Raw genomic sequence first — 27,741 nt, forward strand, 5'->3', positions numbered from 1 at the left:
TGTTCTCTTGGATCTTTGAAATGGAGGGACTGTAAAATAATTTTATATATTACAGAGATGGTGTCTAAGTCCTTGAAATTGAGCAATATTTTTTCCAGCATGGACGAGGGTGCAAGATGAGGAAAATCGGGCAGGTTCTTTTTAACAAACTTCCTAATTTGAAGATAGTGAAAGAAATGTGTAGCTGGAATGTTAAATTTGGAATGTAATTGTTCATAGGATGTAAAGATGTTGTCTATATAAAGATCTCTAAACAAGTTAATCCCAAATTTTTTCCAGATATTAAAAACTGCATATGTTTGCAAAGGTTGAAAGAGGTGGTTCTCTTGCAGAGGTACCACAGATAGAAGCTTCTCCATCTTAAAATGCTTTCTACATTGGTTCCATATTCTGATTGAGTTAAGCACAATTGGGTTATTAGTATATTGACGATAACTTGCATTTATTGGGGCACAAAGCAGGGAATATAAAGAAGTACTGCAGGATTTTACTTCTATTGCAGACCAGGCCTGTGTATGTTCATCTGTTTGTGTCCAGGCTTGTATGTTTACTGCCCAGTAATAAAACTGAAAGTTGGGTAGAGCCATGACACCTTCTGCCGTAGGTCTGTGTAGGGTTGCTCTTTGGATATGTGGGTGTTTTGAGTTCCAAATAAATGAGGTTACTGTTGAATCTAATTGCTTAAAAAATAATTTATTGATATATATTGGAATGTTTTGAAATAAAAAAAGAAGCTATCAGAAAACGTTTTAAGTTTTGTGTCAGGTCATCAGTGTTTTGCTCAGCCATATTACAAAAAGGGGGGATTTTTTTTTTCAAGCTAGCAAGCACGCTCATTTACATTTATATTTATTTGCTTGGCAGCTGTTTTTATCCAAAGCGACTTACAACAGAGATAAACATAATCAAGTAACATTAGGCTAAGGCCTGTTTGTTCAGCAAGTGCAATAGGACAGGTAACAAAAGCTGACTGCCACAAGTCAAAAGATGTAGTAACTAATAATTTGCAATCATAGATTATAATAGATAAAGAATCATCGCTTTGTAGGACTTTACTCATTGCAAAGGCTGCTGGATGAACAAGGCTTTCAACAGTTATGTGAGACTTATAGCATGTGGCCATTAAATAGCTATTTCTAACTAATCAAAAATTTTCCTTTCCCAATTTCCTGCTGACCATGTATCTCACTGTCCTGACGATGTGAGAATACAATTGCTCTTCTTAGCTTGTCTGTGATGCACTGTTTCTAAAGTCTTAGGTTTAGTTAGTTTTAAACTACTATGGGCATGGAATTCTGAGCATAAAACATACACACAGTCAATAAAGGGTCACCTTCAATAAGTAAGTATGGAAATCCTTGCTGCACAAAATCAGCTTGCTGTTTGGGATTTTTCTCTTCTTCTTTTCCATTTTGTGGTTTTTACCTCACTTTTATCATTTTCTTGAGCAAACCTTTCCAATTGATCTGTCAGATTTTTTATTTAAAGATCACATTTCTCCTGATTTTTTCTTTTAGTTTTGTTTAACATAACTGAATCTGACTGTGACAGCCAAGTCAGAAGTTTTTCTTTTTAGATTTCTTGCTTTATAGCCATTCTGGTGTGTGTTCAGGCCAAAGTGTGTGTGTGCATATTTATTTATTTACCTATTTGTATATTAATTTATTTATTTAAAGAGCTTCTATAAAAAGCCAAATTTCGACCGGGGACAAATAAAGTTTGAACTATAAGCGACTTTTCTATTTTTGATTACCAGGTATATAAAAGGATTGATGTAATGATACGTGAGGGCACAAATCTGAATAAAACAATGTCTTTCATGAAATCGTACAAGTGCCAAGGTCACTTCCACGTAGAATTTCCTTTACAAGCCCCCAAACCACATGTTAGATATTTTTTATATGAAATCACCACTTTTTTTAAGTTTAAGCATTCAGACATGCTTGGTAATGATTATTTTAATGTCCTAACCAAATAACAATAGTGCAAAGGTATCAGGAAACTACATGTGATTTAATGGGGATGGTTGCCTGCACACATTTTCATGGTAAATGCCTATTATTTTAAAAGTGAAAATCAGTATAGGAGGCCAGTTTATATCTTATTACATCATGTCCCAGCAATGGATAACACGACTTTAATTATATTTATAATGTAGATGCACATGCCTTCTTCGTCTTGTGTAAAAATTTCCTGTAAATGTATCTGCAGTCACTCTGTTGCTCTGAAGATAAGGTATACAAATAGGAATGTTAACAGTTGCTACTTTATTGACAGTATAAATCTTTCCATATTCAGGTCATGTCTTTTATTTATCATTTATACTTACCCCTAATCTTTTCTCATATTTTGTTCTTGAAGATGTCAGCTCACCAAATGAAGGTACACTTCCCCTATTTTCATTACAACAATTATCAAAGTGAAGTTTTTTTTAAGATAGTTTGTCATTAACTAAGGCTGTCTTAAACAACATGCCAGAGTGAAAGAAATATCACTTTAACGTCACATTAGATTTTTTATATATATAACACACAAACTGTACATAAGCTACAATTTCGGAGCCAGAAAAGTTTTAATTTTAGTAATGACAATCCATTTTCATTGCTGGGATGTTTCTCCTTTGTGAATTCTTGTATGTTTCTGTAGAGCACTTGCATGTAAGAACTGCTTGCCACATTCAGGACAGCAATGTGTCTTCTCGCCAAAGTGAATTTTGGTGTGTGTCTTAAGGTTGCTTAATTGGGAGAATCGCTTGCCACATTCAAAACAGCCATGTGGCTTCTCACCAGTGTGAATTCTCTTATGAATGTACAAATTACTCAGTTGTGAGAATCGTTTACCACATTCAGCACAGCAATAGGGCTTTTCTCCAGTGTGAATTCTCTTGTGCCTCTGAAGCTGTTGTCTTGCTATGAACTGCTTGCCACATTCAGAACAGCAATAGGGCTTCTCGCCAGTGTGAATTATTGTGTGTTTCTGAAGGCTACCTTTGCGTGAGAAACATTTGCCACATTCAGAGCAACAGTGTGGCTTCTCTCCAGTATGGATTTTCTTGTGTCTCTGAAGGTGGGAGCGATCCGTAAATCGTTTATCACACTCAGAACAGCAGTAGGGTCTTTCTCCAGTGTGAATCCTCTGATGCTCATTACAGTTAGATTTCCGTTTAAAACTTTTCCCACACTCTTGGCAGATATACGCCACTGGTTTTGCACTACGTTTCCATTTACGTGGTTTTATAGAGTCCAACTGTATTGGCTTTTCCACAGACAAAGAACTGTACTGTGAAATGGGTGACTGTATTTTGCCTGACGTCAATGTGAATTCCTTCATAATGTTGTCATTCTCTTGAGCCATGTGCTGTGGGGAGGCCTGTGCAACTGAAGGCAGGGTAAAGCTCATATTCTCTTGCAAATCTGCTTTAAAGGAAAAAAAACATACATAGTTTTAACAATTGAAAAAAAAACAAAAAAAAAACACTGATAGGAAACAAAACCAGGTGGAAATTTTATTTTATATGTCTACATACAGCACTAGAATTAACCCCATATTTATCACAAGAAGCCGCCTAAATAAGATGGACAATGATTAGACAAGGAGTTTCATGCATACAGGGTATGCTGACTTCTTCATGTATGGTGGTGAATTTTATTTGAAATAGTTCATTTTACCCCACTGCATTAGTTAGTCATATTCCTTTCTTTATCTTAAAGCATTATCTTGTTGAAAAATATGATCCATTCATAAATGAGTTCACTGCTGTCATGAAAAACCGCCTGTGATGGGCGCCTAAAAAATTAGGGGTAATTATTGACTCTGACCTAACCCAGCCGCAGGGGATGCACAAACCAGTGTGTTTCTTTGTGCTGGATAAATAGGGAGGGTTATGTCAGGAAGGGCATCCGGTGTAAAATTTTGCCAAGTTAATATGTAGACAACGTAGATGATCCGCTGTGGCAACCCCAAATGGGAGCAGCCGAAGGAAGAAGAAGAAGATTGACTCTGGCCTAAATTTTAAATCACATGTTAATCAGATTACTAGGACAGCACTTTTTTCAGTATACCAAAACTTAGATCTCTTATAACATTGGAAGATGCTGATAAATTAGTTCACACTTTTGCTTTTATTCGACTAGATTACTGTAATGCACTCCTCTCAGGACCACCCAAAAAAGATATCAATCGATTACAATGAATGCAGAATACAGCTGCAAGAATCCTAACTAGGAAAAGAAAATCCGAGCATATTTCTCCAGTTTTGATGTCACCACATTCTTTACTTGTGCCATTTAGAATTGACTTTAAAATACTTCTTATGGTTTACAAAGCCTTAAATAATCTGCTCCATCCTATATTTCAGAATGCCTGTCACCTTACACTCCAAATTGTAACCTTAGATCTTCAAATGAGGGTCTGCTTATAATTTCAAGAGCTAAACTTATAAGTGGTGAGGCGGCATTCTGCTGTTATGCACCTGAAATATGGAATAGCTGACTGACAGAAATTTGCCAGGCTAATACGGTGGAGCACTTTAACACTTTTAGGGCAGATGTCGACATGAGGGGTTGAGGGTGCATATCAACAAAAGTCAACATCCAGGGGTAGAGGCCGACATTCAGCTGTTAATGGCGACAAAACTCACTGTTATGTCATAGGCATTCCCTCTCTGCTTGGCGGACTGTTAGACTCATTGACTCAGCATCTAACCCTTGCATGCGTGTGAGTTACGAAATGTAAACAAAGGCAAGATGGCATCGACATCTCACGAGGGAGTGAAGCCAGTGCAGAAAGGAAAATATTCAACAGAAGATGTTTTGTGCATTATCGCCGAGTTGGACTCTGATTTTGTTGACAGTGATCAGAAGATTGAGCAAGAGATTGAGGAATTGGCATCAGCTGATCAGACACCAGCTGATGCCACCCCAGCTGGTTGGGTGCCAGTTGAGCGCATTTGTGCAGCCGATGCACCTACGGCAAGATTCACATGGGAGGAATACCTAGACATTGATCCGTGGGAGCGAAACTGGCTACTGGACTTCACAAGACAGGATGGCTTGCTGTTGTATATGACAGATTACCAGCCGTTGGACTACTTCAGGCTGTTTTTCCGCTACTGTCAGACGAGACAAACAGGTATGAAGAGCAATTTTTTGAATCGTGGGCTGCGCTTGCACTGCATTCTCGTTTTTCAAAGTGGAAGCCCAAAACAAAAGATGAGATGAAGGGCTTTGTGACATTATAAATAGAGATGAGACTAGACTGGTGATATAACTTCAGGGAGCACTGGTCCAAACGTGTTTTGTCCCCGGGTGGCTTTGGACAGGTTATGCCGCATGATAGGTACATGCTGCTGCAAAGTTTTATTCACTTCTGTGATAAGCAAATCCCAAAGGGGGGGGCCAGGCTATAACCCCATGTATAAAGTTCAGCTCCTGCTTGACATTGTGGGACAAACAGATAAACAATTCTATCAACCTGGCCGTGATTTGCCTGTGGATGAATCAATGATAAAATACAAGGGACACCTTTTTTTCCTGCCAGACAAGCCCACAAAGTATGGCATAAAGGATTTTGTACTGGCAGAAGCAAACACTCGTTTCTGGATGAAAGTAATTACATATACAGGAAAGTATTCCTTTCAAAGAGAGAACTGTCCCTTGACAAGTCAGGTTGTGCTGGAGCTGCTTCACGGCTATGAACATTTGGGTCATGTTGTGTACATGGACAATTTTTATTAATCACCAGAACTGTTCATGTAGCTACAGAGCTGGGGAATTGGAGCCTGTGGCACAGTGAGGGTGAACAGGAGACACAGGCCTTCACAGTTGAAGCCAGACAGGCTGAAGATGAAAAGAGGTGACAATACGGTTTTCATGCAGGCGGAAAACTTAGTGGCAGTGGCATGGCACAATGTCAAACGGGTGAATTGTCTCTCTACAGTACACACTAACAATACATGTGAGAAAGTGCAGCAACAGACAATTGAAAAGGAGGCACCAGTGCAACACGTATTGTAAGCAGTGCAATGTGGCAATGCATGCAGTTGGCTGCTTTGAGCGACATCAGACTTTGCTGTGTAACAAGTATGTGATATGTATGTGAAATCATATATTATGCAGGCTCAAACAACATGCAAAACAGTAACATTTGTCAAAAATAAATATTTTTTGTTGATTTGATATGTTAAACCATTGCTTTGTGTTCTTTTTAAAAAAAAAAAAAGTTAGTTTTTGGAAAAATGTTCAGCCCTGGGAGAAAAGAAACTAAAACAAATAGCCCTAAAAAACTGCTGAAAACCCATTATTTTAACATGGCTTTCTCATAGCTTCATTTTAGTTTAATCCTGATATTCTATTCATGGCAGCTCCAAAATCCATACTAACCTCTACTTTCTCTGCTGTTCTTTTTCCAGTTTTCTGTGATGCTGACCTGCGCCACCACCACCTGATCAAAGCACAATGATGCCCCTACATTGATGGATTAGAGGCCAGAAGTTCACATGACCATCATCATCAAATTCTTCCATGAGAACCCTGAATACAATGAGGACTGATTGAGATAATTTAAGTTAGGTAGGATGCCTAGAGGGGGCTGGGTGGTCTCATGGCCTCAGAACCCCTGCAGATTTTTTGTTTGTTTTTTTCTCCAGCCATCTGGAGTTTTTTTTTTCTTTCTTTCTTCCCTGGTCATCAGACCTTATTTTTATCCATCCATTATCCAACCCGCTATATCCTAACAAAAGGGTCACGGAGGTCTTCTGGAGCCAATCCCAGCCAACACAGGGTGCAAGACAGGAAACAAACCCCAGGCAGGGCACCAGGCCATATGTTAATTAGTATTGCCTAATTTTACTTTTATATTTTGTCTTTTTTCTCTTTCTTCATCTTGTAAAGCGCTTTGAGCTACATCATTTGTATGAAAATGTGCTATAGAAATAACTATTGTTGTCATTGTTGGGATGCAATACTTGCTTCGATAATTTAATTCAAGCTGTCTTATTAAGTGCCCTCCCTTCCACTTACTTGTCCAGTGCACCACATAAAAATTACAAATTAGTAAGATGATAACACACCTCACATTTCACTGATAGCCAGCACAAGCCTGCATTGTTTGTACCTGGTTTGCTGAATCAACTTGCTCATGTTGTTCTCTCTTTATCTTGGCTTTCTTATCAGCACAAGATGGTAAGAAGTTCCAAAGTTTAAAGTCCTTTTGTTTTTTAAAGCACTGCTTCCCTGCGATGAAACTTAGATCCCTCATCAGTGTCCTTGTTTGCTAATTACTCAAGCATGCCCTTTTCAACACACTTGTTGTTAGCTGATTGACTTTAGCTTGTATATTAATATATTTTAGTCATGTTTGGCCATTCTTATCAATGGCCTCTTTCTGAAAACAGTTTAACAGTTTATTGACGGGGCCTTTCTTGTGGTGGAGTTTTATTTTTAATGCAACAGTGATACTGTACTCTCCTAATTTTTGAATGCTAGCAGAATTTGCTATTCTTCATCCATACATGCTTAGATGTTTGGTACCATCGTGCCACCTTCAGAGTTTCCTAAATCTTTCACTGTACCCATTCACACTCTGAACTGCATACACAGATGCTCCATTTTGCCCTGAAGTGTATGCTGTGCACATATCATGCTATCCACTAACCAACAGTTAATCATGTGGGTAAGGCAGGAGCACCTAATAAAATGGCCACAGAGTGTATAAGGTTGTTAATATAGATCAGGGGTCTCCAACTCCAGTCCTGGAGGGCTGCAGGTTTTCATTCTAACCCTTTTCTTAATTAGTGACCAGATTTTGCTGCTCATTAACTCTTTGCCTTAATTTTAATTGATGCATATCTTAAGACTCAGGCCTCCTTAATTATTTCTTTTTTTCCTTAATTAGCAACCAAAGAAAATTAAGACACAAAATGTACCAACAGATAAACAACATCCTGCGTCCATCACGCAATAACTGAAAATAAAGAAAGGTGAAGGCCTCAGTAATGTTGATCTGCTCAGGTCCACAAAACATTCTTACAGCACTCTTAAAAAAGAAAGTGAATCGTTTTGGAAATGCCTGCCATGGCAGAATGAGCACCATGGAATTAAATAACGGGTTTAATTAGCAACAAGAATTGGCTTCATATTAAGAATTTGAATGAAGTGAAGTTGGTTGGAGTTTAAGGCCCCAACTTTTTAGGTTATCTGTTGGCTTGCTTCACATAAAATGTATGTTTAGGTGCCCTTTAAGGAAAAAAGAATAAATTCAGTGGTCAGAGTCTCAAGAAAAGTCAATTAAAATAAAGGGAAATAGTTAATTAGCTGTAAAAACTGGTCACTAATTAAGAAAAGCGTTAGAATGAAAACCAACAGTAACAGTAGCTCTCCAGGACTGGAGTTGGAGACACCTGATATAAATGAAAAGTTACCAACACTCTTATCTCTATAAAGGCAGTGTTCAATAAAAATCAACAGAGCAGAGAATGTAAAACATTGCAAAAGAAAGCCAATATCACGTATTTGCAGAGCTGCAGTGACATAATATTAGTGCAGCTTTAAGGTCAGCCTTAAAAGACAAAGTCACATTGTGCAATGTCTAGCTGTAGGGTATTCAGACATGCCAATTGGAGTTTCTGATCTCACTGGCAGACCATGTCAACGTACACACAGACAGATAATTGCAGGGCATGTTAAATCTAGTGACTGAATGCAGAATTACCAGCAGTGTCAGACTCACCACTTTTTGTGAAAGTCAAAGAGATGCTGCCTGATAAAGCCAGCACTGTAAAAAGGGTTAATATGTATGGTGAAGTCAGCCACTTTCTTGGCCCTTCTTTTTATTTTTTATTTTTCCATTCTCTCGTGGTATGAAAAACACAAGGCATCAGACTGAAAAGCATCTCCTGTGTTTGTGAGGTTCAAAACCTTTGCGTTTCTTATTCCTCTTTACTGCATTATAAAGGGTGGTGCACGAAAAACCGAACCGCCTCCAACTGGCTGGCTCGAGTTTTTATACAGACGGGTGCCAACGTGATCGCGACGGGGTTAGCAGCCCCAACTGTGCTTTAGTAAGGAAACTGTGAGCCAGTGGGTACAGACGTGCATGAAAGAGATCCAGAAGTTGTATTCTCTGCAACAGAGGATTGGAATAGTGAAGGCGTATGTGTCTACCGGTTCTGTTAAGGAAACACAGAACATTTTCACACAGAAATTTCCTGGCGTAAGCCTACCAGCAAAGAGCTGTATTTACGAATTGGTGAAGAAGTGGTGTAAGACATGGTCAGTTGCAAACTGCAAAAAGAATTGGGCCCCGTTGATCGTTTCGTGTATGGGCTAAGAAACGTACATCGACATTGGAATCGGAGATGGTTCGGTTTTTCGTCATCCACTCTTTATGTATTGCACATCTGGATGTGCATTCATTGGTTACCACCACTCGTGCACACTGCACCTACGACTATAGATGAGTTTGATTTTGTCGGGGCGAGTTGCAGAGAATGTTACTGCAATCATGGTTCCCAAACTCAGTCCTGGGGACCCCCTGTGGCTGCAGGTTTTTGTTCCAACCAGATTCACAATTGGTGATAATAACTGATAACAACTGATCTGATTTAGGTAGCTGGTCTTTTATTATTCTTCTCTTATTCTACATTCAGAAAGACAACAGTATGGTTTTTACATTTATAAGACATTTTGAAATATTTCTATTTTTTTTCTAAAGCTATAAATGCTTAACTCTCTTTTATTGTTGTTCTATCATTTTCCCCTTTTCCTGTGTAGTTTGCTCTCTTCATTTAACCCTAATAGTGCCAATTAACAACCAGCATAGCAGACACCTGGGATGATGAAAGCAACAACGACTTCAGTGTCAGACTCGCTAATTAGTAGGTAACCAATTAAATAACCAGAATACGTGAAAAAGCAGAATGAAAATTAGGTTGAAAATACTGTTAACGACTTAGGAAAACTACATACTCCCCATATAACTGCTGATTACATTTTAATAAAAATCTACTAGTTTGTAATTTCCACATTGACTCCAAAACACACAAACTGGATAATAACCCATCCATCCATTATCCAACTCACTATATCCTAACTACAGGGTCACAGGTCTGCTGGAGCCAATCCCAGCCAACACAGGGCGCAACACAGGAAACAAACTCTGGGCAGGGCACCAGCCCACCGCAGGGCGCATATACACACACACCAAGGACAATTTAGAATCGCCAATGCACCTAATCTGCATGTCTTTGGATTGTGGGAGGAAACCGGAGTACCTGGTCACAGACACGGGGAGAACATGCAAACTCCACGCAGGAAGGACCCGGGAAGCGAACCCGGGAGCCAATGCGAGGCAGCAGCGCTACCCACTGCGCCACCGTGCCAACCCTGGGAAATAACAACTCACTTAATTAGACTATGAGTCCAATGGAAAAGGAAAGTTGGTTGGAACAAAAACCTGCAGAAACAGGGGGTCCCTCAGGATCGAGTTTGGGAAGCACTGCGCTAGAGCTCTGCAAAAAGCTTCTTCTCCGGAAACTCGCTTAGACTGTATTATTCAAATTTCTCCAGTAGATGGCAGCAAAGAATATGAGATAAACTTGATTCATTGATTTTCTTTTCTGGTCATCATTAAATAACTGCAGTCGTTGTCGTCCACAACAAATATGATTTATTTTTAGAAATACTTTGCAGAAGAGGATTTTGTATGATGTTGAAGACACAAGTACTGCACTGTCAGACAAGAGTGACAATGACAGCACTGCTGGAAAACATCATCAGGGTGCTTTATATTTTGCAAACAGTGGGAGTGAGAAAGGCATGCAATAGTTTGCTTTGTAACTGTGTCATATGCTTCAAAATGATCAATTTTTGATATACTGTGTTAATTCCTAAGGTGGAAACTGTCCTTTTGCATGACCTTTGGGGGGTAAGAGTAAAGGGGTCAGTCACTGTACAGGGCATCCGGAGCAATTTTCAGGTTATGGGCTTTGCTGAAAGGCCCGGTGGAAAAGGTATAGAGTGTTCAAACATTTATTAGTTGCAGGTTCTCCAAATGGAATTATCATTAAGAGTGGTAAATTAGTTGGATGGCGGGCATGGCCAGTGGCGTTTCTATATTGTGGGACACAGCCCCACCAGATATTGTGCAAAATCATTAATAAGCACCCTCTGAAATTCAACTTATTCTTAAAATGTTTAAAAACTCCCTTAAATTGTCTTCCTAAACAATTTTCCATCACATACTAATTATGGCTTTTGCTATTGCTTGTTGCAGTATGTGAAATTGTCTTTGTGCAAGGTCCCTGCAGTGTTCTTGGTTTCTCCTTGGGTGTTTATGCAGGCAAAGAAAATTGGGAATGAAATGAGGACAAACTTTTTTCCCCTCCTCAAATGCATACTTAGGCACTTCACATTTAAGTTTTTCCTAGTCAAGGTTATGTCAGCACAACCCAAAGAAGATGCATGAAAAGTAAAGAAAGAAAGAAAGAAAGAAAGAAAGAAAGAAAGAAAGAAAGATCTTCTTGCCCATTCTTTACTATGGTACTATTAGGCAACCTCAGAACCTTGTGTTGGAGTGATGATACGTGTCATGTGTGTGTTATGTCCACGTTATTGTGGCTTTCCCTTGTTTTAGCTCAAAGGCATTTCACTCTAAACTTGAAGTGTCGCTGTTTCATTTCTGGCAGTTCATAGCCAGTAGGTTTTTCTGATCAGTGGATGGTTGGGAGGCTCTCTCTTTACTTAGCATTTACATCTATCTGGCTATATTTTGTCAGATGAATTTGCCTGTTTTCATTTGTCATTAGAAAAAGAGGGGCAGACGTGATTAGTCAGAGATGTTAATATTCACATTAGAAGAGTTCACACTGATAAGGCAAAATTTCGAAATGGCCCCAACCCAATCTTATACCAAATCATATGCTCAAATTATTTTATATATATATATATATATATATATATATATATATATATATATATATATATATATATATATTTTGCAGGCTTTATAAATTTATAAATTGTCTCCCAACTTCTCAGAAACCCAAGAAACAGCTACTGCACTCTTCAAACCCCAATGCATCTCATAAAACAGAGGCCCATGTGGGAATTACTTATTAGTTTCAATATGTAAAAAAAAAAATAGCATTGTACCACCTATACATATATTTACTTACATAATTGCCCTTCCTCTTGACTTCCACAACATGTGTCCTCAGTTTCAATCAACTCGTGTTTCACGAGGGCAGACTGCTTCTGGGTGGACATTTGTCTCTTCTGAATGAAGCCTACACCACGTGCTTCTATTTTTACTTCTGGCCACATTTGAATGTTACAGTCATTCTGTGAAGTCATGCTTTGTTCGACATTTACAGTTCCATGGCTTTGCCTTTCGAGGTCAAGAGAAGCATGCTCTCTTTTAATGAAGAAGGGCCCCTGTTCAGAATCTTCATTTTTAATATCAGTAGCATGATCCTCCTGTTTGATGCAGAAACCATCTTGCACAGGGGGACAAGATTGCCACTCAAAATGCTCTTCTTTAACAGATATGCCCTGTTGCTCGATGAAGTCTACTTCCTGACAAGCCATGTCCAGTTCATTCCTTTTTTTAGTTTGTAATACCGTGGGTAATTAATGGTGTGTTCTTCATCACATGCAGCTCTGTTTTTCTATTTAGAGTCTATTCTTTGAAATTGCATCTGTAGAAAGAAAGAAAAAAAAGTTATAATATCTACATAAATAAATTCATTCAATTCAAAGCATTACTTTCAAGCTCCTCAAATTTAGAAAAGGGAAAATCAATTAATATATACATCTTTTAAGCTACTCAATGCAATATATACTTTGTAAAACAAACTTTTGGGTTTGTTGACTGGAAAAAAGAAGTCAAAAGGTTTTACATAACAAAAGCAACAAAACCACAATTAAATGCCCATCCACACAATAATAACAATGTGTCCACTGAAAAAATCTCAGTTCATTGTATATAGTTGAAGGTAAGCAACTGTAAAATGTAAAGCAGTAAAGCTCTGTGTCAGTAACACTGAAATCACAATATTTGCATAAGTACACGCCCCCTTTTGTTCATAGTGAACCACATACCTTTGCACAGTAGGGGAAAAAAAACTTAAACAAAGTTAGCTGACTTATTTTTCTCTGCTTGCTGAATGTTTCTGAGGTTATGGAAGCTGATATATGGTGGGGCTTATTCAATAAGATGGCACACCTGTAGGACACCATACACCACAAAAGCAAACTTTACTTCTCCACCAGACAATGTCTTAAACACTGCATTCTTTTCAATGTACAGGGTGGTCCAGATCTAATTATGCAGATCCAGATCATCTGGATGACTTTGATTTATGCGGAGATGATTCCAGTTCGGCGCGAAGACGATTCTTCATGTCGTCAGTTCGCATACTTCTCGATCTTCCAGGATTTTTCGGGTGATTTTCTATGTAATAAACTTAATAAGTTATAGCAGCGTTTCTCAACCTTTAAGTATTTGCGACCCGAGTTTTCATAACAGTTTTAATCGTGCCCCCCACAACATTTTTTTTTTAAATGTAAATGCATATTTTATTATATCTACTTAACTTTTATCGACATTTATCTAACTCTATATTTATTGTTCTAGTATCAGAATGTAGTTTAAGTTATTATCTTTTGGTTTCAACAGATGTTTTTTCATATTTTTGATTCTTGTTTTCTTTTTTTCACATCTTCGCGACCTTTTTTTGGGGATCAATATATAAAAGGATTTCAAGGGAGAAGGTAAAAAAAAAAAAGAAGAAGAAGGGGCAAAGACTTCCCAGATTTAAGGGTCCTGCTAAGGTTAAAATATACGGCCACATCTATAACTCTAATGCAAAGTGGGAAAGGAAGGGCGTCAGATTTAGCGAGTTACATGATGGGTGGACATTTAAGATGCTTTGTCCTTTTTACAACATGGAGTGAAAACCCATATGAATTTAGAATCCTGAAAATTTATAGGAGGATGTTGAATTGTATTAAGAATTGTGGTTTTAAAAAAAATGATGAAAACGACTTGTGGAGGAAATGGAAAGATCTGGTGGCGGAAATGAAGGAGAAACAGAAACCAGTAGCAATTAATGGGAAATCTAAGAAAGAATCTAAAATGATTTGGGAAATGTTTTTGGATACGTTCCCAGCTAATAAGATAAGCAGATCTAGCCTGGCTTTCGGCTCACGAGGCTGTAGAAACAAATCTGCCATTGAGCAAAAGGAAAATCCTCCAAGAATCCAAATGCCCCAGGATAAGATGTGGACAAAAATGAATCAGTAGGTCATGTAATGTGAGACTGCCTCAAGGCCATGAGGATATGGAGAGAGGTAAGGCAGGACTCGTTAGTAAAGGCTAACCTGGATACGGATATGGTGGTATTTGGAAGATCGGGAAAAAGAAAAGTTGGGAGGAGGAATTAGGATCAAATAAACGTGATAAGAGGGGTCTTATGTAAGGCCAGGTGCACACTGTCTAATAAACAAAAAGTTTTTTCCCCCCACAGAAAATAATCCAAATGATCAAAGAGAATATGTAATTTTATGAAAAGATCACCTCTAATGATAAGAGACCCCAAAGGTAAGATAAGCCTCATATAGTTGTGTGTCTGCGGTGGGCTGGCGCCCTGCCCGTGGTTTGTTTCCTGCCTTGCACCCTGTGTTGGCTGGGATTGGCTCCAGCAGACCCCAGTGACCCTGTAGTTAGGATATAGCGGGTTGGATAATGGATGGATGGATGGATAGTTGTGCGTTTTAAATTTTTAGTGAATGTTTGGTTTTTATGCAATCTGTGTACCTTGGCTGTTTTGCCCAATGGACTGCACTGGGGGAAGGAAAGGGAGCCGACAGAGAAAAACTAATAGGATTTTACCTTCATAACTGCTTTTAATAAGATATGAAATAAAACAAGATTAGTACAAAAATATATGTATATGTTTGCTGTTGGCTACTGTTACTTTACTGATGCAAACTGTGTACTGGTGTTTGATCCTGACAGTATTTTCTAATGGTTTATTGATTGTCATATTTATCATAGTACGTGGCTATCAGGCTATGGTTAAACGTTCACTTCTATTGGAATATGCGGTAAAAAGAAAACAGATATTTTCTACAAAGTTTTACTGTAGATCTAAAAATATTGTCACCTTATTTTATGCAGTAAAATTCTGTCAACCACAGCTGCCAGTTTTTTACTGTAAATATAATTTGTTTTTGAAAGTGTACCGTACACCTAAAAATATTGCCACCTTAATTTGTTTCTACGGTAAAGTTCTGGCAGCCACAGCTGTCATAAATTTAACATTTTTTTACAGTGTAATCCTTACCCATAACCCCCACCAACAGATCTTAATCATAAAAGAAATATAGAAATGTAATCAAAAGACAAGCACAAACCCACCCCCTCATCCCAATATTATTTTTCCAAAGGTAAAAGAAAAGAAAAATAGAAGGAGCCAAGAAAAGAAGGAAAATCTAATATGCTAGATGAATGTATGACTCTCTGGCATACAAATCGACACTCTTGAACCTCTTTGCCACATTTAGCCCTGATTCCCAACAAGCACAGAAGAAAACAATAAGCTACGTTTAATTGTGAAATTTGACAGCATCTGTGCTTAATTAGGGCAGTGACATGAGGAGGTATTTTTGGGAATTGGCACAGATTTGCAAAGTTGCGTTTAGTCTAGGGGTGTCAGCTTTTGTCCCTGGTGGGTAAAGATGACTGCACGTTTTTGTCACAGCCATTTTCTTTGTTAGTATTCATTTACTAATGTTAATGAGACAAACCATGTTACCCTGACTTTAACTGACTTGCATTTTCATTGTTTCATAGTTCTTCAACCACCAGCCGAACATCAATAAGAATCAAAGTGAGCAACAAGATGACCATCTAACTTAAATCTCTTTTTCACTTGTGTCTTTCATACAAATTTATCTCAATAAAGCAAAGGTCTGGGAACTATTGATCTGCTCCGGGACACTCAGTCTCTTTTATTCTTTTGGTTTAAAGATAATCCCATACTCAAGCACATCAGTGAAAATTAAGGGGAAGTGCATTTGAGAATGTAGCCAGGAAGCACTTCTTTATGTGAGACTCTGGAACAATCTACCAAGACAACTTTAGGAAGGATATGGATGAGATATTGGGGCAGCTTAGCTATTACTGTATATACTCTTGGATAAGTTCTCCTGCGGATAAGTCGGGACTTGATTTTATTGTATAATTTCTGGTATTTTATAATGTCGGTTGTATAAGTCAAATGTGGAAAACTCACACTATTGGTCCAAGGTATTACGATATGCTAACACAAAACCTGACAGAGTAAACTGGAGAACATTGCCTTTTTTTCTATGTATTATACTGTACTTACGTGACCACACGGTAATACCCAAACTATTCCAAAGCAATGTTTGCACTGTTGTGTGTATTTTGTATCTCACACCCTCATACACCTTTATCGTAAGAGTATCCCTTATCTACGATGGAGCACTCGATCAGAAGAAAACATGAAGCTGGTTTTAAATTAAATGTTATTGAAGTAGCGAAAGAAATTAGTAACTGCACTGTTACAACAAAATCCGATGCATCTGAGAAACTGGTGCGAGATTGGAGGAGGCAAGAAGAATGAAGTGTCGCATCTTTGAACAGGCATATAAGTCGGGGTCTGATTTTATGATCGATTTTTCGGGTTTCAAGACCTGACATATACGTGAGTATATACGGTAGTTAAACAAACAATCAACAAATGGACTGAATGGTGCCCTCTCATTTGTCAAATTTCTTGTATTCTTTGAATGGTGACCTCAGAAAAATTTAAACCAGTTTTCGGAAATGATTGATGTGGCTGAATGTGAACAATAAGCCGCAGAATTAAATAATGGGCTTCATTAACAGCTAAATTGGAGACTGGCTTTGACTGAAAATGTTAGCCAGTAAAGAACGTTTGAAGACACCCTGATGACCCGAGTTGGCTGGTCATCCGTTGGCTCACATTCCATCTCATTATTTGTTCATTTCCAGTTACAGAAAAAAAAAAAAGTTAAGTAAGTTAATTAAATGAAGGCAAATGAAGCTTGCTACTAACTGATTACTAATTTCAAAAAGTGCCAGAAATTAAAAGCTGCTGCCACTGTAGCCCTCCAGGATCTGAACTTCACACCCCTAGTTTGGTCCATCAAATTATAGTTTAGGCTAAAATCTTTTCCTATGGGGAATTTATTTAATGACTGCACTTGCATTTTATTACAGCCCAAACAGCACTGAATGCCCCACTAGTAAAAATCATAATTATGACTAGAAATTAAGAAATGCAGAACGGCTTGAGCAGTTTCAAACTAGTACTGGAGCAGTTTCAAACTAGTATTGGTAATTCTAACAGTTGACATTTCCCATTGATTACATAGAAAAATAAAAGTTAAAACAGACATGGGATTTCCATCTTTAAGTGACAATAATTTAAGGGCTGCAGAACCCAGTTCAAAAATTCTCTTTTGATAATAATGAAAAGGCTTATTCAGGCAGTGATACGCTAAAATGGGATGCCAATCCATCACAATACACACTTGCAAAGACAATCACATCAGGCCAGTTTAGAGTTGCCTAGTGTCATGGATGGCCGGGGTCCTTGCCCAGCCGGGACACCTCTGCCTTGGAAGGACCCGGGGAGGCAAGTGTGGACAAAGCATCACTTCCCCTGGAATGCTGGATGGCAAACCCCCTGGATGGCATTGATACCTCGGACTACCGCATGGCTTCATGGGAATTGGAGTCCGTTATAGCCCTGTTGGGATCCGGGGGTGCCACCAGGATGTGCTGCAAATGTCCCTGAAGTGGGTCAATGAGCACCTGGAGAACTTCCAGGTGACCTATATAAGGGACCAGCAGACACAACTCCAGAAGCATGAGTCAGGAGAGGGACTAAGCTTGCCGGAGAGGAGTGGAGGAGATAAAGAATAAATATTTGATTTCTATTTATTTGAGTTTGTGCTTAGTGTGGGACTGTGTTGCGTCTGTGGGTACAGGGAAGACGTAGCCCACAGACAAAGAAAATAAAAGTTTATTTCTTTTATAAGTGTGCCTCCTGTGTCTGTCTGTGTTGGGTTGGCACCCATATAGCGCCCTTCTTTACACTAGTTAACTCAACATGCATGCCCAGGAAAAACCTAGAAAGACCCTGTGAGACTACACAGCGACAATGACCTGGGGCCTCATGCATAACACCGTGCGTAGAATTCACACTATAACATGGCGTAAGCACAAAAGTGGAAATGTGCTTACACACAAAAAAATCCAGATGCATAAATCTGTGTGTTTGCCCACTTCCACGTTCTTCCACTACATAAATCCCGTTCAGCGTGAAAAAAAACACACGTGCACACGCCTGCTGCCCCACCCCGTCTCCTCCCAGAATTACACCTCTTTGAATATGCAAATCAATATAAATAGCCATTAAGCTCAGTGTTCTGTTAAAAGACAATGGCAAAAGCACAGGGGAAAACAGAAGAAGTTCAGCGAATACTGAGTGGAGGCAAAGAAAAACGTACTATCTGTTGGTTTAAACAGTGGTATAAACAACAAAAGGAAGTTGATCGAGTGACATAGACTGTCGGAGAAACTCGAAAGCTCACGTTCATAAAGTCGCACAGTGCCCGAAATAAAAAAATTGTCAGATATTAAAGTGGCCGTGAAAAGGTGAGTCGTAGCCCACCGTCTGACTGTCATATGAATGCTTATTAGGGTACAGAGAAAAAAAAAATAGGCACACAGTGGGGGGAAAAAAACACGAAATGTCAACTTTAATCTCGAAATTTCCACTTTAATCACGTAGTTTATTTTGTCATTAAAGTAGAACATCATAAACTACATCTTAAAATTGATGAATTTTCTAGTTTCTTAAATATTATCGTAACTAAAGTAGCATGTTAAATGCTTTGTTTTGTATTTGATCTTCTATGTGCTCTGTGTGTGTGAATCACTATTTGCTTCCGGGATTTCTCTTCCTCCGACAGGACACAGAATCCATTACATTCGTGATATTACAGCTCTCTGAATAATTAAAATACTGATATGTAAACTTGATATCATTTTCATGATGATAGGAGTTAAAGCACGTTATTAAACATGGGAACACGGTGACGCAGTGATTGTTCATGTCTCACGCAAGATGCTTGCTTTGCGTGCGCAACCTTCGATGAAATAATTTATTGCAGCCGTACTGTCTCTTTCAAACATACTAACCCCCAATTCCTGTCCTTACTTTTCTTTCTCTAAATACCCAAACACCACACAATCAGCTCTTATAAGAGACATTAAGCCATCTGTAAGCTTAGAATGCCGATTCTTCAAAATTTTTAAGGAACATTGAAATATCTTCGTAGTACTGTACATGTTTAATTATTCTATCCATATATCCTTCCAGTGTCGCGCCAGCACCAGCAAGCATACAGTGCGAGGCAGGAACAATCTGTGAACGGAGCGCCAGTGACTCACTACCGCTGCGACACTGTGTCCTCACATGTTTAATTATTAACAATATAGATTATTTAAATGTAGTTAAAGTTTTATCTGTATAATATAATAAACATATTTTGCTGCATTTCATCTTAAAAATGATATCGTCATCATATGTAAATACGCGCTTTATAAAGTAGCTCAGGTTGTGCAATATTATAACTGTATCGCAAGTTTACAGTGAGGTAATTGATAGATAGATATAATTGTACTTATAATTATAAACAGTTCTAAAAGGATCAGTTGATGGACTGATTGAGTGCATTTATAGTTCTTGGGATGAAACTGTTTCTGAACCGCAAGGTCCATACAGGAAAGGCTCTGGAGCGTTTGCCGTGTGAGAAGCAGTTCAAATAGAAAGCATTGCTGAGGCAGCATGTGCTTGATGCTGTATACTGCTGGATTATGTGAATTTCCCTTTGGGATTAAAGTATCTATCTATCTATCCATCAATCTATCAATACCGATAATTCTATTTCTGATCAGCTGCTCCGAGTGGTGCAGTGAGAGTAATATGGAAAAAGATAATCCGCTGTGGCAACCCCTAACGGGAGCAGCTGAAAGAAGAAAAAGAAGGTGCAGTGAGAGTAACAACGCTAAAGCAGCTATGGTATTTAGAATAGTTTGGCCATTCCGTGGACCATTATATTGTTACAGGTTAATTACAAATAGGTACAATAAACTAATAAACAATATGCGGTTAATTTCAGTGTATTTATAAAGCCATGTCAGGGATGTGGATCTAAAAAAGAAAGGAAAACCACACAAGAAGAGTAGCACTGCTTTGGCATTGGGTGCCGCCAATTTGCAAAACCGAGTGGAGAACTTGCAAACGCCAGGGTATGAGCTACCGTGGAAATGTGCGTGGCTTTTCGTCAAGTTCAGGTTTTATACATCGCGATTTGAAAGTTGAAACAGGATTATGCAAACATTTTTGTGCATATACACTGTTTATACATGAGGCCCCTGGTCACTGAAGCTGTGTAGCAAATGGTTTTATTATTAAAAAAATGCTGCCTACAAGTTAAAAAGACAGAACTTTAGTTAAAGTGGTTAAAATTACTTCTTATATCAGTAAGTATATTGAAATATCTTATTTAATCTGTCACCCTGTGGTGCCTTCATTGTCATTGTTTGCATTAAACTGCTGTCACTGGACTGGGGGAAACATACCAGTAAGAATTGCATTGTAATATGTATACATGAGCAGAAACTTGAAAATCAGGTTAGAAATCCTCTATGTTTTTTTTTTTTTTTGCGAGTTTGTGATGGTCAAACTTAAACCTGCTTTTTCACAGTGTAAATAAAACATCACTGACACTTGAAACTTTTTAAATACCCCAAACATACCACAAATTAAATATGTCCTACTATCCCACAAAAGGCACATAACAGCAATAAAAGGGGTTGGGGAGGGAGGAATGCAGTTGATTCAGAAAGTTCCCAGACCCTTTTATATTCTGTAGACTTTATTGTGTTGTAGATTTCATTTTAAATGCATACATTTGTCATATTTATCCATCAATAAATATTCAGTAAGCTATAAGGCCAAAGTGAAAACATGCTTTCAGAAAAGTTTGAAAATGTATTAAAAATCAAAAACTGAAATCTCTCATTCATACAAGCATTCAGGCGCTTTCCTGTAGCACTTACTATGCACCCAACCATTATTGTGTTTGCTTTAATTCTCCTTGAGATGTTTCTAGAACTTGATTGGAGTCCACCTTTGGCAACCTGGGTTAGACATTGTTGAGAAAGGCAAATGTGTACCTGTGTAAAGAAATTTCCACAATTCACACTGCATGTCAGGACAAAAACCAAGTCATGAAATCCAAGGAACTCTCTCTAGACTAACATGATCGAACTGTGGTGAGGTGTCAATCAGGGCGAGGGAAATAAAACCATTCCTAAAGTTTTGAGTGTCTCTCGAGTGAAACACAGATGTTTGGAAACACCATTTGGCCAAACTGACTATCTGGACATTAAAGCCCTTGGTGAGGGAGGTGACAAACAATCCAATAGTCACTGTTAAAAAGTTTCAGAGGTCCTCTGCTAACATGGAAGAATCTCAGCATCACTCTGTCATCCATCCATCTATCCATTATCCAACCCACTATATCCTAACTACAGAGTCACGGGGGTCTGTTGGAGCCAATCCCAGCCAACACAGAGCACAAGGCAGGAAACAAACCCCAGGCAGGGTGCCAGCCCACTGCAGATTACTCTATCAATCAAACATTTATGATTGAGTAGCTATGCCTCTTGAGTAAAAGACATAACAGTTTAAAGAATTCTAAGAGAATGAGAAAACAACTCACTAGCCGAGTGAGAAAAAAAAATAATCTGTGGGCATAACTCCATGCACTGGATGGCTTCAGGATGAGTGTCTGACTGTGCTTAGCCGAATCCCAGAATTATAGCGCACAGAACATCTGTTAACAGACACTCCCCATCCAATCTAACAAAGCTAGAAAGGATCTGCCATGAAGAGTGGGAGAAACAGGCAAAACCCAGGTGTGTAAAACTTGTAGAGACGAACCAAAAAGACTTAAAGCTGGAATCGCTGCCAAAAGGTTTTCACAAAGTACTGAATGAAGAGTCTGAGAACTTATATGAATGAGAAATTTCAGTTTTTGTTTTTATAAATTTGCAAATGTTTCTGAAAACATGTTTTGACTTTGTCATTAAGACTTATTGTCTTTAGACTTAAGGGCAAAAATGGCTAGTTTATTCATTTAAAATGAAATCTACAGCATGATAAAGTTTGCAGAAAGGGTCTAAATACTTTCTCATTCCACTGAAAGTGCAAATTTACTTCATGAAGAAAATTAGAAAAAAAAGCTGAATTCGAGCCACAATGATTTATCTGTTAAACATTTACCAGGAATGTTCCTGACGTGGAGAAAACATGGGAAAATATACAAGTTGAAGAAATGGAGGTAACACCAGAGCAAAGCCAGCATAAGTATGACAGATAACCAAATAAGAAAAAAAATGATGAGATTTTGCTTCTGGGCTGCATTTTCATGTTTGCTGTGTTGTTTTCATTGCTTGTGTATCTGATATCATAACATTCTCAGTTCTGGATTAGGGACACACAGAATCTATCGTGACAGCATTGGGAACCAAACAATAACAACATGTGCTCCCATAGCAAATTTTCATTTATTTGTGTAGCCTGACTAGTAAACACCATGCCACACAGTAGTGAGCGCTGCTACTGAGTGTTCAGTGTACTATTTGGGTTGTGCCATGTGTGTCCTTTGCATGTTCTCTCCATATTATTATTTGTTATCACAAAGCCATTTGACTTCATATTTTAGGTGTTGCTGTTTCAATTTATGTAGTTCACAGCTAAGAGATTTTCCTGAGCACCAGATGGTCGCAAACCTTTTACTTTACTTAGCATTTAAATTTCTATGGCTCTATTTTGTCAGATGATGACAATCACAATAATCTTTTTTTTTTATTCATTTTATTACAATCCATACATAGCAATCAAGTTTTTACAAAAAAAAGAATTATGTTAAGAAAAGATTGATCCCCACTCCTGAGAGAGAGCAAGCCAAACGGCGTAAAATTTAAAGCTTGTAAACATACCTAAATTAATAAATTCTCTGTGCTTTATAAACTTATTTTAAAATGTTACTGATTAGATCCTGCCATGTTTTGAAAAAAGTCTGTACGGATCCTCTAACTGAGTATTTGATTTTTTCCAATTTCAAATAGTATAACACATCGGTTTCCCACTGACTTAAAAGAGGAGAGTTTGGGTTCTTCCAGTTTATCAGAATAAGTCTGCGTGCCAAGAGTGTAGTGAATGCAATCACAATTTGTTTGTCTTTCTCCACTTTATTTTTATTTTTTTTTTAAATTTATTAATTTTATTACAATCAATACATAGCAATCAAGTTTTTACAAAAAAAAAGAATTATGTTAAGAACAGATCGATCCCCACCCCTGAGAGAGAGAGCAAGCCAAACGGTGTAAAATTTAAGGCTTGTAAAAATACTTAAATTAATAAATTCTCTGTGCTTAATAAACTTATTTTAAAATATTACTGATTAGATCCTGCCATGTTTTCAAAAAAGTCTGTACAGATCCTCTAACTGAGTATTTGATTTTTTCCAATTTCAAATAATATAACACATCGGTTTCCCACGGACTTAAAAGAGGAGAGTTTGGGTTCTTCCAGTTTATCAGAATAAGTCTGCGTGCCAACAGTGTAGTGAATGCAATCACAATTTGTTTGTCTTTCTCCACTTTAAACCCCTCTGGAAGAACCCCAAACACAGCTGTTAATGTGTTAGGAGGGATTGTGAGTCCAAGGCTGTCTGAGAGGTTTTTAAACATTTTTATCCAAAATAATGCTAATTTGGTACAGGCCCAGAACATGTGACCCAGTGAGGCTGGGACTTGGTTGCAACGTTCACAGGTTGGATCGTGCCCTGGAAACATTTTGGAGAGTTTTAGTCGAGACAGATGTGCTCGATATATAATTTTGAGTTGTATAATTGTATGCTTTGCGCATATGGAGCTCGAGTGAATTCTCTGCATTGCTACTTTCCAGTCCTTTTCTGATATATTAATTGAGAGATCTTTTTCCCAGTGTCCTCTTGGATCTTTGAAAGGAAGAGATTATAAAATGATTTTATATATTGTAGAGATGGAGTCTAATTCCTTGAGATTGAGCAATATTTTTTCCAGCGTGGATGAGGGTGCAAGATGAGGAAAATCTGGAAGGTTCTGTTTAACAAAGTTCCTGATTTGAAGATAGTGAAAGAAATGTGTAGCTGGAATGTTAAATTTGGAATGTAATTGTTCATAGGATGCAAAGACGTTGTCTATATAAAGTTCTCTAAGCAAGTTAATTCCAATTTTTTCCAGATATTAAAAACTGCATATGTTTGTGAAGGTTGAAAGAGGTGGTTCTCTTGCAGGGGTGCCACAGATAGAAGCTTCTCCGCCTTAAAATGCTTTCTACATTGGTTCCAGATTCTAAGTGAGTGGAGCACAATTGGGTTATTAGTGTATTGCCGATAACGTGTGTTCATTGGAGCACAGAGCAAGGAATACAAAGAAGTACTGCAGGATTTTACTTCTATTGCGGTCCATGCCTGTGTATGTTCTTCTATTTGTGTCCAGGTTCTTATCGCCTGTATATTTGCCACCCAGTAATAAAACTGGAAGTTAGGTAGAGTCATGCCACCTTCTGCCTTTTGTCTTTGTAGGCTCGCTCTTTGGATGCGTGGATGTTTTGAATTCCAATTAAATGAGGTTATTGTTGAATCTAATTGCTTAAAGAATGATTTAGTAATGTATATTGGAATGTTTTGAAATAAAAAAGGAGCTTAGGAAGTATATTCATCTTAACAGTGTTAATTCTTCCAGCTAGTGTGAGATGAAGGGTTGACCATCTATGCAAGTCTTGTTTAATTTTTTCCATGCAGACATTTAAATTTTGTTGATAAAGAGCTTTATGTTTACTTGTGATGTTTACCCCTATGTATTTAAACTGTTCTGCAATGATAAAAGGTAGGGTGTCTAATCTAATATTATATGCTTGAGAATTCACTGGAAAGAGTACACTTTTATTCTGATATCATAACATTCTCAGTTCTGGATTAGGGACACACAGAATCTATCGTGACAGCATTGGGAACCAAACAATAACAACATGTGCTCCCATAGCAAATTTTCATTTATCTGTGTAGCCTGACTAGTAAACACCATGCCACACAGTAGTGAGCGCTGCTACTGAGTGTGCAGTGTACTATTTGGGTTGTGCCATGTGTGTCATTTGCATGTTCTCTCCATATTATTATTTGTTATCACAAAGCCATTTGACTTCATATTTTAGGTGTTGCTGTTTCAATTTATGTAGTTCACAGCTAAGATATTTTCCTGAGCACCAGATGGTCGCAAACCTTTTACTTTACTTAGCATTTAAATTTCTATGGCTCTATTTTGTCAGATGATGACAATCACAATAATCTGAAGAGAGATTTTTTTGGTGATGTGGAGGATATGTAAACTCAAATGTGTCCTAATCATTAGCAAAAGAGGGAAAGACATGATGAATTAGGTAAGTCAATGTTAACATGACCATCATAGTGGCAACAACGCAATTGCGGTTCATGTCGTTGCAGTTCCCTGAATGGATTTTGCATGTTCTACCCATATTCATGTGGGTTTCCACTCACAGTTGAAAGACATGCAATTCAGGAGAATCGGTCTTGTTAAATTGTCCATTGTATGTGAGGGTGTTGCTTAAACCCTGCTATTGCCTTGCACCCTATGTATGCTGGGACAGGGTTTACTTTCCCTCCCATAGACATGAAATTACTAGACGCCGCATGAGCAGGAGCATCATACGTCAACGTCGTTGCCATATTGCGAGTGGCACTGCTGTGGAGTGAAGTAATGGATAAAGATGCGTCATGCATGTGCTGCTTGGGATTGTGCAAACTACTTTATGCTCCAAACCAAATCCCGAGGGATTACATTTCATAGGTAAGGATGAACAATTGTTTTGGTTATATCTGGCCATTAGAAAATCCTGTTTTGTGAGCAGCATCAAGTGAGCGTCCGAACAATGTTTTGGCTAAATGTATTTAGTCATTAACTACGTAGATTGTTGTCAGCTGTTAACATTTCTCAAACTCTGAAGGTTTCCCAAAGAAATCCACCTCAGGAAGCAGTAGGAGGTAGCCCTTAGATGGGATTTTGAGAAAGCTATCATGTAATGTGTGCTGTGCTAGTTTGGTAACAGATGCTGTACCGGCATCATATGATCAAAGCTATCATTTGCTCACATTAAAAAAACAAAGGAGGTTTGATGATTCCCTCTGAGGGTCCAGTCAAGGTGGTCAAAGTAGCTGAGCATGTTATCTGACAGTCGACATTAGGGCAAGCAGTCAGTGTATCTTTGATCAATCAGTATGATTCAGGCTGAGATTGGTACAGATGATGTGTTTATCCTGAAGGAGCACATCGAGGAAACACAGTTTGAAATTGACAACCATCATTTTATGCTCATGTCTTTAGTTGTGTCTGTCTTCCACCAACTAAGGCTGCACCATATTGCCAGACTGAATACTCTCAAATTACAGGGTCTGAGTGAGCGTGTGGCAGTGTAAGTCTTGAGGAGATCAGTGAGGTAGGGGGGAGTGAGACTGTGGAGAGCTTTAAATGTTCAGAGCGGTATTGTGTAATGTATTCAGTAGTGAACAGGGAGCCAGTGAAGTTGAGAAAGAATAGATGTAATATGTTCAGTGGATTTAGAACAGGTTATTATCCTGGCAGCAGAATTTTGAAGATGTTGTAAGCGATGGATACGTTTTTGTGGGATGCCAGATAGAACAGAATTACAGTAATCTATACGTGAGGTGACTTGGGCATTAACTGATACTTCAGTACTGTGTTGCGTAAGAACAGGACGGAGTCTAGAAATGTTTTGGAGATGGAAGAAGGCAGTCCGAGAAATGTTACTTATAAGGGAGGAAGTATTTAATAATAATAATTATTATTATTTAATAATTGCCATTATCAGTGTATAAATGGATATAAATAATTGCTTTTAAAGGTTTCGCCAAAATCTGTTCTATGTAAACGATACTGTTTTTTAATCGGAAAACCCGGTTTCCACGTCTACCTGCATTAGGTTAAATGGCTTTTTTGCCACTCGCAATATGGCGGATGCCCTGACGTATCGTGTCGACTGGGCAACACAGTGAATGCGGCGTCTGGCTATGTTCCCTCAAACGCTACCCTGAATAAACTGGCAATGCAAATGGATGGAATTTCAAGGTTAGAGAAGTCTGAACACATATGGGAAACGTTTGGCATGGCCGCACCACAGTTTTTATGCCAAAAACGCCACTGGTCATATACAGGACATTCACCCATGCGTTTTCTGATAAAATGAGGTAGCGTATATTCGTTGGAGATTAATGTCGACTCGTTAATTTTCCAGTAACCCTTCTGTCAGAATGGTATTGTTTTCAGCAGCAGAAAATTCCTACTTGCGGTGGGAATATAGTGATACACATCATTGAGAGTACCGCTAGTTTATAATAACAATTATATTCACAATTGCAGTCACGGCGTCTCGGTTGCATTTCCATTGGGGCGCTCGCAAATGCTCGGTTTTCGGCCTATTTCACCAGGACTCGCACTTATTTCCCCTCATCGCCCGTGCTATTTGAGGCT

General features: G+C 38.3%; 1 protein-coding gene across 1 annotated transcript in view; it reads right to left on the minus strand.

Moving 5' to 3' along the window:
- The window catches only part of LOC120528881 (zinc finger protein 585A-like), a 65,705-nt gene that overhangs the window by 37,486 nt on the left and 478 nt on the right, over nt 1-27,741 (minus strand). Inside the window, exons 2-3 of the mRNA XM_039752958.1 lie at nt 12,173-12,694; nt 2,602-3,416 (exon numbers count right to left, since the gene is read on the minus strand). Of these exons, the coding sequence (XP_039608892.1) occupies nt 2,602-3,416; nt 12,173-12,584 (1,227 nt within the window). The 5' untranslated portion in view covers nt 12,585-12,694. The remainder of the gene's footprint in view (nt 1-2,601; nt 3,417-12,172; nt 12,695-27,741) is intronic.

Source organism: Polypterus senegalus, chromosome 4, assembly GCF_016835505.1.
Source record: "Polypterus senegalus isolate Bchr_013 chromosome 4, ASM1683550v1, whole genome shotgun sequence".
Taxonomy (NCBI): domain Eukaryota; kingdom Metazoa; phylum Chordata; class Cladistia; order Polypteriformes; family Polypteridae; genus Polypterus; species Polypterus senegalus.